This window comes from Coturnix japonica, chromosome 13 (assembly GCF_001577835.2).
Source record: "Coturnix japonica isolate 7356 chromosome 13, Coturnix japonica 2.1, whole genome shotgun sequence".
Classification (NCBI taxonomy): domain Eukaryota; kingdom Metazoa; phylum Chordata; class Aves; order Galliformes; family Phasianidae; genus Coturnix; species Coturnix japonica.
The window spans coordinates 9,997,076-10,011,944 of NC_029528.1; the positions used below are offsets into that span (position 1 = coordinate 9,997,076).

Below are 14,869 nucleotides of genomic sequence, written 5' to 3' on the forward strand. Positions count from 1 at the left end.
GACTGCTGGATTTGCTGCATGGCTGTGAAACCCACAGGAGAGGTTGGCCGTACAGGTTTCGGAGGTTTGCAATTACTCCATTGAGTAATTAATCTTCACTCCAGCAGTTTGGTGATGAAAAGTATGAAAGGAAGCCAGCCTTCAGCAGCGAAGCCAATGCTGCACAATGCCACTCTGTAATAATGTTTACTGCTTCTCCAAAGCATCAAAAGGGGAATACTTAATGAGAGCAAAAGTGCTCGTGGTGCTGATGTGCCAGCTGAAATGTGAGGGATTGGAATGGAGAAACGAGATTTCTTATAAGGTGAGACCAATGGGCAGACTTGTGAAGGAAATCAGGCGTATTGCTAACAGAGAGGTGGTGTGGTCAGTTCAGATGCTGTCACATACTTGTTGCTTTTTAATGTGATGTGGTGAGGAGCGTAGAGAGAAGGAAGACGGTTCCTCTTTTCCCTCTTTGTGAGGGAAGCTCTGGGTGGCTCAGTACATACGGATGGCCTTAGAAAAAGGGTTGGGTTGTTTCCTGGTTGGTTCGGTGCTGGCAGGTTGTTGTTTGCATTCTGCAGCTTTATGGTTCTGCTCACGATTTTCCCTCGAGTGTTTCAGCAGTGTTTGTTTCTATCCACCTGCTGGATTTGGAGCCCAAGCCATGAGTGCTGGGGGCCAGGTACACTGTGACCAGTGTGTCAGCTTTGGGCTGCTTGGAACTTTGGGTAAATATTCAGAGCTAAGGAGGGGCAGTTCTAACTCTGAAATCCAGACTTTCAGCTAAGATCTCCGAGTCTTAAGAGCTCAGAGGCACAGACTTCCAAATGTAGTCCTCTTGGTCATTAAATATTAAAGGCAGGCTGTGCCTGCTCCCGGGCTCGTTCAAATATTAAAGTTCTCTGAGCCATTGGAAAAAGTGGCTGGGGCTCCAGAATGCAGAAGGAAGAGCATTGGCCTGTGTTTAAGATGAGGTCTCTGAACTACTAATACAGTACAGCTGGTCTGTTTGCCTTTTCAAAGAGAACACTGCAAAAAAGCTGGGACAACAAGGGCTGCTGTACATACATCAGATGTGTTTTCCTTAATATAGTAAAATTAAAACAGCAGAGCCATTGGTTGTGTCTTGGTTTAGTAAACTTACTGCTGACTGCACGTATCGGTGCCTCTGCTGTGTTTGAGCTCAGACTGGGCACATGCAGGTCCGTGGGGCCACAGAGAGCTGTCACATAGCAGGCAGTACATCTGCTTGTAGCCTCCTCTTCCCAGAGCTGCCAGATTCTGCATTTCCTCTTTTCTCAGACAGAAAAGTGTCCCAATACAGCAGGCTGTGGCAGATGAGCTAATGGAAACGTGTCAGTCCTCCCTGAGATAAAGACAGATGCAATTGCTGGATGCAATTATTCCAGCAGAGCCCAGCCGCCCTGCTGCCTCTCCAGAGGCCTGTTTTATGGCTGGCACATGCCAGCAATGCTCCAGGAATACATTTAGGCCATTCTAACCACCTCCTGCAGCACTGAGCCCCCGGTCCCTGCAGCAGTGCTGGGGATACGGTCAGTGTGGGCTGTGATGCAAAGGACAGCTGGGTGAACTGACTGAGCTGGGAAAGGAGAGATGTTAGTGCTGTGTCCATGAGCAGCAGGCAGGTATGGGGGAATCCTGGCTCCAGGCTGGAGCCGTAGCTGCAAATGGTGATGTCTCCAGCTGGGAAGTTTGCCGCTGAACGTGTGGAATCAGAAAAATGTGGTTAATGTTTTTTTGGCTGTTTTAGGACATTTCATCTCTAAAGGACTTTGCTCTGTCAGGGTAGGCTGTGATGACTCTGGCTTAATGCCACAGCGGCCAAGAGCCTGACAATTTACTCTTCCTCAGCAGAATGTTTCTTTGACAAGCAGCTAACCAGAGCCTCTGCTGCTGAAAGATACCCCCAGCAATTACATCCTTTCATGCAGGAGGCTGTGCAGGTTTAGAAAAAAAACTAAGCAGCTGAAAAGAAAATGCTGGGATTCTTCCAAACAGGGAAAGCTTGCGAATAAGCTATGTATTAAGGCACATTAAATGTGCCCGTACACATCTGTACCTACAGTTAAAGAGAGGTGGTACTTGGATATAATTGGTTCTTGGCTCCTGGCTGCTGCAGTAATCCCTTAGGAACAGAACAGCTCATTAAAGCACAGGAGCTGGTGACCAGAGGCTTCTCCTTTCTGTACAGTTGTGTCTGCTCTCATCAGGGGAAGGCGGGTCCAAAAGAAAGTGATGAAATGCACTAATCAGGGAGGGAAAGGTTCAACTTCAAAGCTTGGTGCTTTACCAAACCCCAAATGTTCCGGTGTGAGGAGCTGGGAGTGGTTTCATATCCTTGCTTAATGGCTGGGCAGGAGGGGAGCAGCAGCACTGCAGTTACAGTAAGTCATGGGCATGGATTACGTGAGTCCCAAGGTCTCTTTTCTGTGCTGGGGAGTGTTGTCTCCTGCTTAAGGCTGCTGACAGAAAGGCAGAACTTATGATACAAATTGAGACAGCGCCAACTCCGTGAACTTTGTCCAGGTCTGACACAGGAGTGGCAGCAGAGAGGAAGAGAAGATGAACACAGCTCTCCTGGGTATCCCTCTCCCATCACACATGAAGGTGTAGAAGTAATAGAAGTGACATAATCTGAAATTTACCGTTATAATTAAATGTAGATTATTTACAAGAAAACACTCCAGCTTGCCATAACTCAGTTTCATTTTGAATGCTGTCATGGTTCAAAATATAGCACAGAAAAATTAAATCTCACTCTCAAGACAGGTTTAACTCAATTAAATGAGTAGCCAAATCCACCACAAATGCTAAATCCATGAGCCATTTTTCATCTACAAGTTCTGGCACAGATTTTCCTTTTGATCCCACGAATGACATGAATTCATTTCACAACTTGTAAGAAATTTTTAGCATTTTACTCTTAGTCACCTTCCTTCAGAAAAGTAAATGATGTCCCCATAATCAGCATCCATACTTTTAAGGAACTCCTGGAACTGGTGATGATTCAATCCCTTGGACTTTATGAAATTCACAGCTTTGATGATGATTTGCACATTATCCATTTTTAAAGCTTTCATGCATAAATTTTCTTGATGTATGATGCAGTGATATTTCATCAAACATGAGCTGCTGGCAGCAATTGCATCATCTTCTATTAATTTTATAAGTCCTGCTTTTTAACCAGCCATTGCTGGGGCCCCATCAATTGCTGTAACAGATCTGCTGTCAAAGGATAAAGAAAATCGCTCCAGTGTTGTTTTTACTGCTTTGTGCAAATCAAAAGATTGCATTTTGTCTTTTAATGGCCAAAAAAGCCATTTCTCCCGTGCTGTCAGTATCTCTATTAAAAATGGCAAGTTGAGCTATATTGTAGCATCAGTAATTCCATCCAACATCAAAGCGTGAACTTTGAGATCACCTGTTTCTTTTGAGATGACGCTGGCTTGAAACATTGTCTGCAATCACTACTCACACCAAGCAGCACGAGAATGTGTGACGAGCAAGCAGGGTCTCAAGAAAGAATTAATAGAAAAGAGGTAATTAAAATCCATCAAAAACAGATCGTGTCACTCAACTATTCTCAGCTAATCTAATCATAAAGATACATCAGCTGGCACTGCAATCCACAATATACTTAATATTTATAGGTAAGCATCCACAATATGAATGTTGCGCACATGAATTAAGGTCTGTCTCTCTGGCAGATCTCAGTTCGCCTTTGTCCTTCCAATGGGGGGGTGCTTCCTGGGAGATCCTGCTCAGATCTCTGCTAGTTCTCATACTATTCAACACTTCCATCTGTCAGTGAGAAGCAAACCTGAAGTCACTCCTGAAAACCCCGGTAACAGCAGCATGGTGGGAAGTCATACCAAACAACACATTTTCTGTCTAGCTAGACCAGAGAAAATATGACTGAATTCTGCATTTAGCTACAATAACACAAGCAAGAACAACTCACCCACAGCTGCAGGAAAATAGGGGGCTATGTCTGAGGAACCAGCTATTCCAGAAAAGGCTTAGAGGGTCTAAAACCTGGCACAGCTGTTGCCCAAAGGTCTAACAGTATTCGAGCATATCAGCAAGAAAGAAATGAGCAAGAATGTCATGCTTGCCATAGAGAATAGACAAAACTCAGCAGTTCCGATGTCCTTTCTTAAATATAGGGGGAAAAAAAAAAGCCTGACACAAACATTACAGAAATCTAGGAGAATATTATTTGTAGGGAAAGTCTTAAAGAAACCCTGTCTGTTCAGCTTACAGAGAAAACCAGCTGGCTCCTTCATTACTATGCAAACATGTTCGGGGAGAAAATGCCAGGTACTAACGGCTTTATATTTTTGCAGAGAAATGAGATGAAACAAAGGCTGGGTGCTGAGGAGGGACAACAACAAGTGGAACAGAGGCATGTTTGTTGAAAACATAAAGGTGAGTAACTATTGGAACAAATCTGTAAGAGATGATGTTCGTTTAAAGCATTTTTATTTAAAAGATTGCTGCATAAAGCATTTTTTCCTGTTAGAGGCTGTAAACCCAATGCGTGTGACTCAAAACACCCTGGCAATGCAGTGGATTTGTGGCCATTTCCAACAGGAGGAAGCACCAATTACCTTTCTCTTGGCAGCTGTGATGACTAGTTTAGACATGAAAAATAAAATCCCTTTTAAAATAAAAAGCCAAAGCCAAAAAAGAAAAGAAAAGCAGCTGGTTCAGGATGTGGACAACGCACAAGAGCTTCTTCAGGCAATTAATTGGCCTTTTACCTGGAAGAAAACTTGCAGTTATGTCAAATAACGCAGACCAGTGGTTTCTATTCTAGTCAGACAGCGGCACTTTGAGTAGGAATGACCTACAGATCACTCCTCTCTAATGGTGTGCACAACTTCCAGTGACATTAAACTGTCTCTTTCACACAATGCAATTAAATTACAAACAAGTATGAAAAGCAAATCAGCTGCAATTCTTCAGCTCCATTTATTCTGCCCTTCATTTTAAAACTACAGATACACAGCAGGCATCCGGCTGGGAAGTTGCACAGCAGGTAGAAATATCGAAAGTTTTGCTGTGCTTTTATTTTCCAGAATAAGCGACCCAGCTTCTGCCCAAAAAGGCCTTTAAAGAGAGATAAGAAGCAGGAACAGAATGGCAGGAAGAGCATTTGTCACCAAACTCATTTGTAAGACAAAGCAGCAAACTGATAAATACTGCCTGTAACTTCAGGCAACAGCCACATGCCAGAAAATATTCAACACAGAAAGCTGGGTAAAGATAACAATTAATTGGCAATAATCAAGATACAAAGAAAAAAATTAAGTATCCACAGTAGCTTCAAAGTGGTTCAATTTATGCATGGTGCAAGGGTATGAATTGCAGTTAAGTGAAGGCTGGGATTCTGATCTAAGCTGCCTCACATTCAGTGACAGAGGGCTGTTGCTAAACAAGACAAAGCCCTGGATGCACTCCTTTGCCCAGGCCAGGAGTTAGATGGTGAAATTCAGGTCAGTGGATTGCCTTGCTCCAGCTGCAGCCGTACTGTTCTGCTTCTACGGCCAGGCACTACTTCAGTGTCAGGCAGCGTGGAGCCTGCAACAGCAACAGTATACGCCTCTACCTGTCACATGCTGACCTAGAAGCTTTAGCAAAGCATGATTCAGGCATTCCTGAGTGGCTTCTCAGTTTGGGCTCAAACCAAGCTTACGAGCTCCAGCTCAACATGGCCTCTGCCCAGGGCTGCTGTGAAGTTCTGCTTCTTAGTAGTCCAGACTTCGGGAAAATTAGTGAGATTTATACCAGTCTCAATACTCTGCTCCACCTAATAAGCCTTCCGTGAATCTAAAGAGCTCACTTCTGAAAGCAGAGCTGCCAGTTCTGTGTGCATCATCTCTCTTTAAAACCTCCCATCCATATACCCAGCAGTCTACCCAATTTTAGTAAGGAAATCAGATCTTGCACAGTAGGAACTGCACTCCAGGAAAACAAGACATAGTTACTGTTTCAGCACGTGGAAATCCTAGAGGCTGGATGCTTTTGCTTAGTTAAAGTGACATTTTAATTACACAGAAGATGTTAAAAGCAGCACAGTCCTACTGTAAATTTGTGTTTCTCTCTTGGCAATGACATTTTAATTCCCATAGATGTAACACAACCTCACTGCAGACATGGAGTAGTTTATAAACAGTCAACCACAAAGTCAAAACTAAAAACGCACCAGGACAGAGTGAAACAACGATCAAAAACCAACCAACCAACAACAAAGAGCTACACCCCTAAGTCTGCACTGTCAAAATGGAAGAAAAAGAAAGCACCAAGAAAGCTCAGCTTGAGAGTATTCCCTTCAGGCATATCACTGTAAAGACTGGAGCTCAGAAGATGCAACTCCTACAGTTTCAGTCTTTCAGTGCACACACAAAGATTTCTTGAAATAAATTTAAGATGACAACTAATAGCCAACACAGAGCTACCAGTAATTCTTTAATGAAATCATCCTTTGAAATCTGCATGGAGACAACTGAAGAAATCTGCCTCCAACGTAAACATTTCCACACTGATTACAAAAAAACAACGCAAACCAGTATGTAATAATTACAAACAACATCCGTTCTCCAAAATATGAATGAACTACTTGAAAAACACTTTTTTTTTTAATAGCTCTCCATAAATTAATGCTTCAGCACTCTCGAAGCCTATTACATCATTAGGAACTTTCACAGTCGATTTCAATGTCAATTGTTGGCCATAATGGGAATCTGTAACATGAGTAAGTCTTAGAGAAGCAGATTTCCCGAACTTTATGTGACCTTTCCAAGGTGTATATGTAACATTACACGGCTTCTGTATCTCCTTCAAAAGAAAATAAATATCTATTAAAAAAATAAAAGTAAACAAAGAGTATCCTGAGGATAATTTACTGATGTTGAGATAAGCAAGAAAAAAAAACCACCTCAAGTGCATCAAATTACTGTCATGTATGTATGTTATTTGTGGGTAGATATAAGAATTTCAAACAACACTGCCACCATGGAAAGGATTCAGACAAGGCAAAAACTTCACATTCAACCCAACAGAAATACTAAGCCTTTATTACCAAGAAAATATATTCCACAGAGGAGGTCGGCTTGCTTCTATGCATGCTGCCAGTCACATCCACCTCCTGAACGAGGAGATGTGCTTCTGCTAGATTTGTTAATTTCCCCAAGACACCATTTGGCTTTTTTCTTGGCCACAGGTGCACGGGCATTTTCATTCAACTGAACTGCTTGCTAGAATTTTCTTGCCAGTATTGAATGGGCCAAAATAATGTACCTGACTGGTGGACAAGCCAAATACTGCAAGTGAAGAATCACACACAGGACATAGTTATCACTAAAAGAAGTCAACCGACTTTCTTTACATCCACATTGTAAATAATTTATAAGCAGGGAAATGAATTTGCTTGAGTCTATCTTCACTTGGATAGAGTGAAGAATGTCTGATGAATCCTTGTATTGGAGCGTGCAAGCACATGGTCACGATGCCTGAAAGCCAGCAGAACTAAGCTGAATATTCACGTTATCTATTGTTATTTGGATTTTGAACAAAATTGATGGAATATGAGCCAGTTGATGAATCCTGTTTTATCTGGAAATTTTCTGTTGACAGGCCAAAGGGGCGGAGAACCAAATTCCCAAGATCTTTCAGTTTGCCTACAATGAAAAAGAAATACGTGAGTAGTAAGCAGAGGGAAAACTCCCACTGAATGATGCCCAACTACACACTCCAGCTCCACTAATTTATCTACTAATTCAAGGTAAATGCTGCAGAAATCTCTCCAGTCAGTTGGATATTTAGGCTCCTGTATGAACAAAAAAAGTTCCAGTTGTGCTGTAGTCAATGTCAGCTCTGGAGCTGAAAGCAGATCAGTTCAGATTCTGCCAGGTCTGTCAGGCAGCCCTGACACAGTGGCTGCAGACACCATCTGTCTCTGGCTACCTTGTAGTTCTTTATTTCCTCTGTCATAATTGCTCCTTACAGGACCTTAGCAGCACACAAAAAAATTAGCCTTGGATATAATTTGATACCTGCCAACACTCTGTTTTTTAACATAAATTTTTCAGTTCCTGCCACTTTGGTGCAGTTACAGTTCTGTGAACATTCAGTGATATTAGAACTGCCCACCTTCCTAGTCTGCCAACAGAAACAGAGAAAGCCAAAGTTCAAACCTGGCTCACTCGTAATTATTACAGATCTCTTTCTAGATTACGTATATTGATACAACAAACATTAAAACAAATCCATCAATGTACCTGCACCTTCTAACTAAGCAGTTCCATTTGAAGCATATAACTTTGTTACCATTCTCAGCATGACAGATGACATCCTGGCATCAGGAACCCATGTTCAAAACTACAGTTCTCTGCAGCTAACTCATCCCTGCTAGGAATTCTAAGCAACCGTTATTTAACGAGCATGATTAAATATACATAAGGTACAACAGTTAAAATCCAAAGGCTACTATTAATATATACACCACACAAGCTGTCTGACTCTACTAAACAATAGTTCCTACCACCTATAAAAGGAGAAGGACAACAAAAGGACATCCTTCAAAAAAAATCATATCTAAACAGAGATCATAGAATAGGTAAAATGCATAAAATTAAACAAGAGGCAAAAGTAACACCTTCAGTGCAGGCTGAAGACAAGCAGCTGATCTCTTGGCATGACAAGGCAGAAGGGATGGCTGCTTCTCCAAGAAAAATGTTACGTTCCTCCTGGCTGTTCCTAACCCACATGTGTGCACTTTCTTAAAGCAATCTTAGACACAAGCAGTGCACATGTTATTCTAGATGTCATCTCTACCTTTGCTTCTATTTCTACAGTAAGTATTAGGATACAACAGCAAAGTCATAAGAACCGTTACCATTCCATTCCTATGCTTCTGCTAGGTTCTTTTGCTTAAGGTGGCACCCAGGACAAGTTCTCCTCAGAAGTGCAGTAATTATTACTGCTATTAGCTAAGTTTTATCGCTGCACTGCAGCAAACAATCTGGACTGAGTTAGAGCTTTCTTGCTAAGCCAGACTGAAGTAGTAACTTCACAGCAGTGACAAAATACATCAAGGTAAGGAGTGAAGTTCCATGCAAGTCCTTTGCAAAAAGACATGAATGGTATTTATGGTACACAGAGTACAAACAGATCAAGTCATCTGCCTTGCACCATGCTGCAACCCTGTGACTGTACTCAAAACAGAAACAGTATCAAAGTCTGAACTTATTCAATAGATATAAGAGACAAGGGGCAGACTATCTGGCAACTGTTGAAGCCGGGTTAAATGCTGCCCCAGTAATTCAAAATAGACTAATTCCAATCACGTTTGCAAAACCAAATTAGAGCAGGGAACCTTTTAGAAAACATTCATAGAAAATACAAAAAGAAATGATAGTAAAAAAACGCCAGCATTTCAGTCTGAGGAACAGCTCAATCCTGCGTAGGGAAACTAACAGTTATCGTTACTACAGTACTTCTAAATATTAGCCAGTGTAAGTAAAGATCTTGCATCAAAGTGCAGGTTCACAACTGGGTATCTTTCAGATATCTGTGCAATTATGTTTAGTGGCCTCTGAGAGTCAAAATGGAAATTCTGAGGTCTTCTGTGTGAAAAAAGGCAACCCTTGTCTACAAAAGCAGCTCGTTAGTTGGATGGGATTTTGCTTTTTGTTTTTATTAATATTATTTTCCTGTTTGGATGAACAGACGAGGTAATTGAGTGATCTGGTCAAGGTTACTCCATTGGGTGGCTCACTTAGGGTTAGCTTCCTTCTACAGATTTATTTTTTTAAGCCACACTGTTCAGTGTAAATAAAGTACTAAGTCGAGTTCATAATTTTACACTTCATCCTAAAAGCACTCTGGGTATAAAACGACAAAGATATTCATAGTGTCTCTAGGATGGGGATGAATAGTTTCTATTGTGCTTTCAGACAAACAATCAGTCATTGCTTAGCTTCACTTTTTTTTTGGGTGAGAAGTGTCTTTGTCTGGTGGTGGAAGAATCCTGGCATATTCTGGCATTCCTACAGCCAGTTGTAAACAGTTTACAAGTTATCCGAGCACTGCAGCTGGCTCAGGAGCAGGCAGACGAGTTTGCCTGTTTCAGGAAACACTGAAAGGCCTTTTCTAGTGGCAGTTAGTGTGATGGCTCTTTTCCGTTCATACTAGAGCATATACACGGACTAACTGCCTTGGCAATTCTTACTTGTAGTTACGCCAGTTCTCTGGGAGAAGCTAAGGCTCTAAGCTCACCCAAGCTGTGACTATACATTAAGCAACATGATTACAGCTCACCATTCTTTTCTGCCACTGAAGTCTACATACAGCACTGCCTCTTGGTGCAGCCACGTTAATTAAAATGTTAATAAAGCAGAAGAAAGCCTTGCCTTTTCCAGGAACTCAAGCCCAAAGCATTGTTCCCGCTGTTTGCAGTGCATAAACCCATCATTGCAGGAAAGCACTGTTTCTTCCTCCCCCATTCTCCTTTCATCCCTAAATTAAGATCAGTAGTTAAGCCCAACCTTTCCCTTCCCCCAAAGAAAAACCTCTTAAAAAAAGAGACTGTGCTGGAAGGAAGCAAAACGCATGTGGAGCTGTGACTCAGCTGCAAGGAGTTCTCAGCACTCGAGCACTTGCCAGAGCAGGGTCACATTCTCCTGAAACAGTATTTTAAAGAGCACGTGTGTACTTTTCACCTGCAACTCCATCATGCTGAAGTTATTCAGCAGAACAATATTCAGAGATTAACAGGAAAAATAGCTGGGAAAAATCAACGTTAAGTCTCAGAAATCTGTGGTTCATTATTCACCTATACAGAAAAGTAATGTTTTGTTGCAAAAGACAGATGCACAAAGACTTCCCATGATTTATTTTTCATGTAACAATCATAATTGACTGCTGTTGAGTATTTCTGGTGATTCTAATATAGTTGCTAGAGATGATGTGTTGCTTGGAAGTTGAAAAGCCAGATACTGTTTATGCTAAGAATGTTTTTGGATTAAAAAATTTCTGAAGAAGTCTTATCTTTGTGTAACTTTCTGTACTATCAACAGCGTTTCTGAAGCAATTAGAAGAGCTGGGATAAACCATCATCCTATCCCTACATGGTAAGTAAAGACTGGACAAAAAGTAACTGTATGTCAGTTCTGCTTTGAACTACTTCAAGTGACCTCATGTTCTCTGTACTCACAGTACTGAGCTTTAGCTGCTTAGATTCAAATACAACATACCCCTTCAGTATCAAAGAAGAAAATTGTTCCTTAGGCATTAAGCCTCAAATATTTTCACTGATCTTAAGTAGCTGGAAAAAGCTGGAAGTAGCTGGAAAAAGCAAATAGACAGGTCCAGGTGATATGTTCTAATAGGTCTTTGTGTTAATCAAATTACTAAGCATGAACATCTTACTATTTTCTGGAATACACTCATAACTTAAACTGAAAATCCCAAGTACTTTTGATCAGAATTGATGAATTATTTGTATAAGATGGGTTATACAGATTGGCTTATGTCCCACCCCAACATTTATATCCAATATGCTTAGCTTTCCTGTATCTATACGTTGTGATCACAGACAACAAGCTGCTAAACCTCAATGAAACATTTCCAAACTTCTGCTCACTTCACACCCTGTCCCTGAGAGCCGAGAGCCACGGTCCTTTATCACAGTAGAGAGGATCTAAACAAGACCAGCTTGTTGCACAACGTGTTCTGATCCCAGGCACTGAGAAAGACAGAGGATGCCCATGTTATGAAACCATAAAGGGAAAGAACCATAGAATCACAGAATGGGTTTGGGTTAGAAGGGACTTTTAGAGACCATGTAGTCCAACCCTTGTGCCACAGGCATTGGCAGCCTCATGGAGGATGTCCAAAGCCCTGTCCAACCTGACCCTGAACATTTAAGTGCCACAGGCATTTAAAAGCTACTTTGAAAGTGTGCTATAAATTAAGCTTTCATTTATATGAAACTCAAACAGAGGTTAGGTGGCACTGAGCCAGTTTTAGCACCATGTGACAACATTAACCTGCTAACACTGATTGAAAAATAGGAAAATAATTTGAAGGCAAACGCCAGCTTGAGAAGCGAAATGGGGTTGGTTTGGCAATAAACCATCATTTTTCTAATGACATCAACTTCATTAATCACACACAACTACCATTTGTATGCAAGAATTCATAGCAAGGTAGTCTGGAAAAGAAGATCCGGCCAAGAATCTGTACTCTGATTTATTTACGTACCATCACTTAAGAAGTAGTTTCAGTTTCTGTCAAACTATGTGGTAATGAGCTGTGGCACTAGAAAACTGGGGGAAGGAGGAAGATGCACTCTTTTTAAAGTTGATTTGTACACAGTTCTGGTTTTCATGGCAGCATTACTCATCTATGTTAGGTACACTAGTGCTTAGTTTTAGTTGATACCATAAAAGCCCAGAAAAAACACCTTTAAGGGCTGATATACAGGCTAAAACAAAAATTCAAGGTGGTGTCCCAGCTTCAAAAGGGACCAAGGCACAAGTGTGTCATTGTTAGTTATTATGTAAGTTCAGTGTAAGTGCACCTGCACCAGGCCTGACCTGGAACTCTTGGGATGCATCTGACTTGCTCTCCTGGGATCAAGTATTCTGGGACACAACCCAGACAGCACAGCTGGCTCTCCTGTGAGAGAGCTGGGGAACAAATCTTCCTACGCCTGGCACTGGTTGCAGATTACTGTTGAGCAACTGTCAATTCTGATGCTGTACTCAGTGGGTAGATAGCACTAAAAAAGTTATTTAAAAACATGAGTTGAAGCAGCTTAAAACAAACACATTGTACAATCAAAAGAATCCAAATAAATGTTTTAACCACTATGCTTATTCAAGTTTGTCTTACATTCCTTCTGGAACTCCCAATTCCTCCCAGCTCCACCCTTCAGCTGGAAGGGTTTCTCTTCCCAGGCCTGCACCATAAGATGCACGACATTGCTGCTGCTTCTGTTATGGACAAGATACTGAGCATAATACTTAAATAAAATGGTTAGTTATTGCCTGTGTTTGAAACTTAACTTCATATGTTCTATGAAGAGACTACAAGATAGGAAAATTCCTCACTTTGCATTACACTGCTGATCACAAGTAGTGCCATGAGTAACTTCCCAAATGACACCAGACAATTTTAACAACACGGGAGATAATTTACATGAATCCTGTCACACTGAGGTTATGGCTGAAAATAGGGTTACGTGCTGACTCTTAGTCTGGCTGTTGACAAAAGTAATGTCAGTGCATCCCTTCACACATGTATAATACCACTGAGAAAGGATTCCCTTCTCTAGGATCCCGATACACATCACCTAATCTAGCTCCAGGAAGACCAGGCCAGTTCACAAATCTTACCTGCCACTGAATTAACACTTTTAAACAAAATTACATCTGGTCTGAAATCTAGACAAAAGTTAACAATATAGAATTAAATTGGTAATAGCAGTTTATAAAGCTGGATTTATTGTGTCAGTACAGGCCTTTTTGTGATTAGTGAGGCTCTTCAGGCACTGTTATCAATAGTAAAAAAAGAAAAAAGGGCGAATTCAAAAGAGCTCAGGAACTGTTTCTGTTTTAGTTTGTGTTGAAAACCATCGTGTCCTACAAAGAGGCAGGATCCTTCTGGAGATTTTCTGCATTTGTCAGTTATTTATAGCTTGTTCTAAGCACAATGCTGATGATGTAGAGCAGCTCTAGAAAACCTTACAGCAACTGTATTTAAATTGAATAGATCAAGACACATACCAAACAAAACACATCCCTGCACAGTGAGAAGCAAAAATTAACGAACAATGTCAACTGCAGTAGAAACTCTTCAAAGAGTCTCTTACTCCCAAATATTTTAGGAATTAGTGTCATTGTACATAAGATAGACTGGTTAACCTGACTCCCCACAGAATAACGAAATACCTTCCTAAACTCTCAAAACCTATCCATCTTAGAAAAAGCATTTCATCTACTACTTGTCACACTTAGAATGAGTAAACAGGTAACTGCTGACAGCTAGTTCTGAAACAGGTCACGTACAGTCAACTTTCTCTTTTTATCTTATATTGTCATTTGTCCTTGCTCTTTTGTGTGCAAGCTGTAAACAACAAGGACGAAAAGACTGTGTGAAAACAAACAAAACCCCACCAACACCTCATTTTAAAACCAGAATGTCAGGATATCTGATATCTGAATCTGTAGGAACTACCAAATCCTTCTGATTAGGAGGCAGCAAATGATGCTGGCAACAGCCTTTGCAGGTCACCCCACAACTATTAGTTTACCTGTAACACTGTGAGGTGTGCAAGGAAGTGTTTTACACAAACTATTATTACATAAGAAAACCTTACTTCCTTCGGCAATCTTAAATAAGTAATTATCCTTTTGAAATATGTCAATCCAGTTAAGTTATTATCCAAGCAATGCCATATAATAAACTGATGGGGGCACATACATTCAAATGAGTTACACCAATTACATTCTCTTAAAAAATAATAATAAAGGGTCAGCAGTATCTTTTGGTGTATATTAACATTTATGAATTATAAGAAGAGTTAAGAAATCAAATTCCTTTCCTAGCAAGGCCAGAGGCCTGCTTGTAACACTAGGTAGACTTAAAGTAGCCTCAACACACATGGAACTGAAATACCACATAACCCAGGATAAACATGAAGACATGGAGGTCTATAGGTGGAAAATGCTACAAAAGGAACCAAATTTATTTCTTCAGATGCAAGATCAAACACGCTCAGTTATTACAGCTGGTTGAATTCTTTCATGTATGGTTTAGTGAAAACTGTTTTAACCCATTCATGGGAACGTCTCCT

At 40.9% G+C, this 14,869-nt stretch overlaps 1 protein-coding gene across 2 annotated transcripts in view; it reads right to left on the reverse strand.

The window, feature by feature from the left end:
* Nucleotides 1–6,464: 6,464 nt before the first annotated feature.
* TTC1 (tetratricopeptide repeat domain 1) overlaps nt 6,465–14,869 on the reverse strand; it is a 31,413-nt gene continuing 23,008 nt past the window's right edge. For both annotated transcript variants that reach the window (XM_015876073.2, XM_015876072.2), the window contains exon 8: nt 6,465–7,688. In XM_015876073.2, coding sequence (XP_015731559.1) covers nt 7,555–7,688 — 134 coding nt within the window. In that variant the 3' untranslated portion in view covers nt 6,465–7,554. The remainder of the gene's footprint in view (nt 7,689–14,869) is intronic.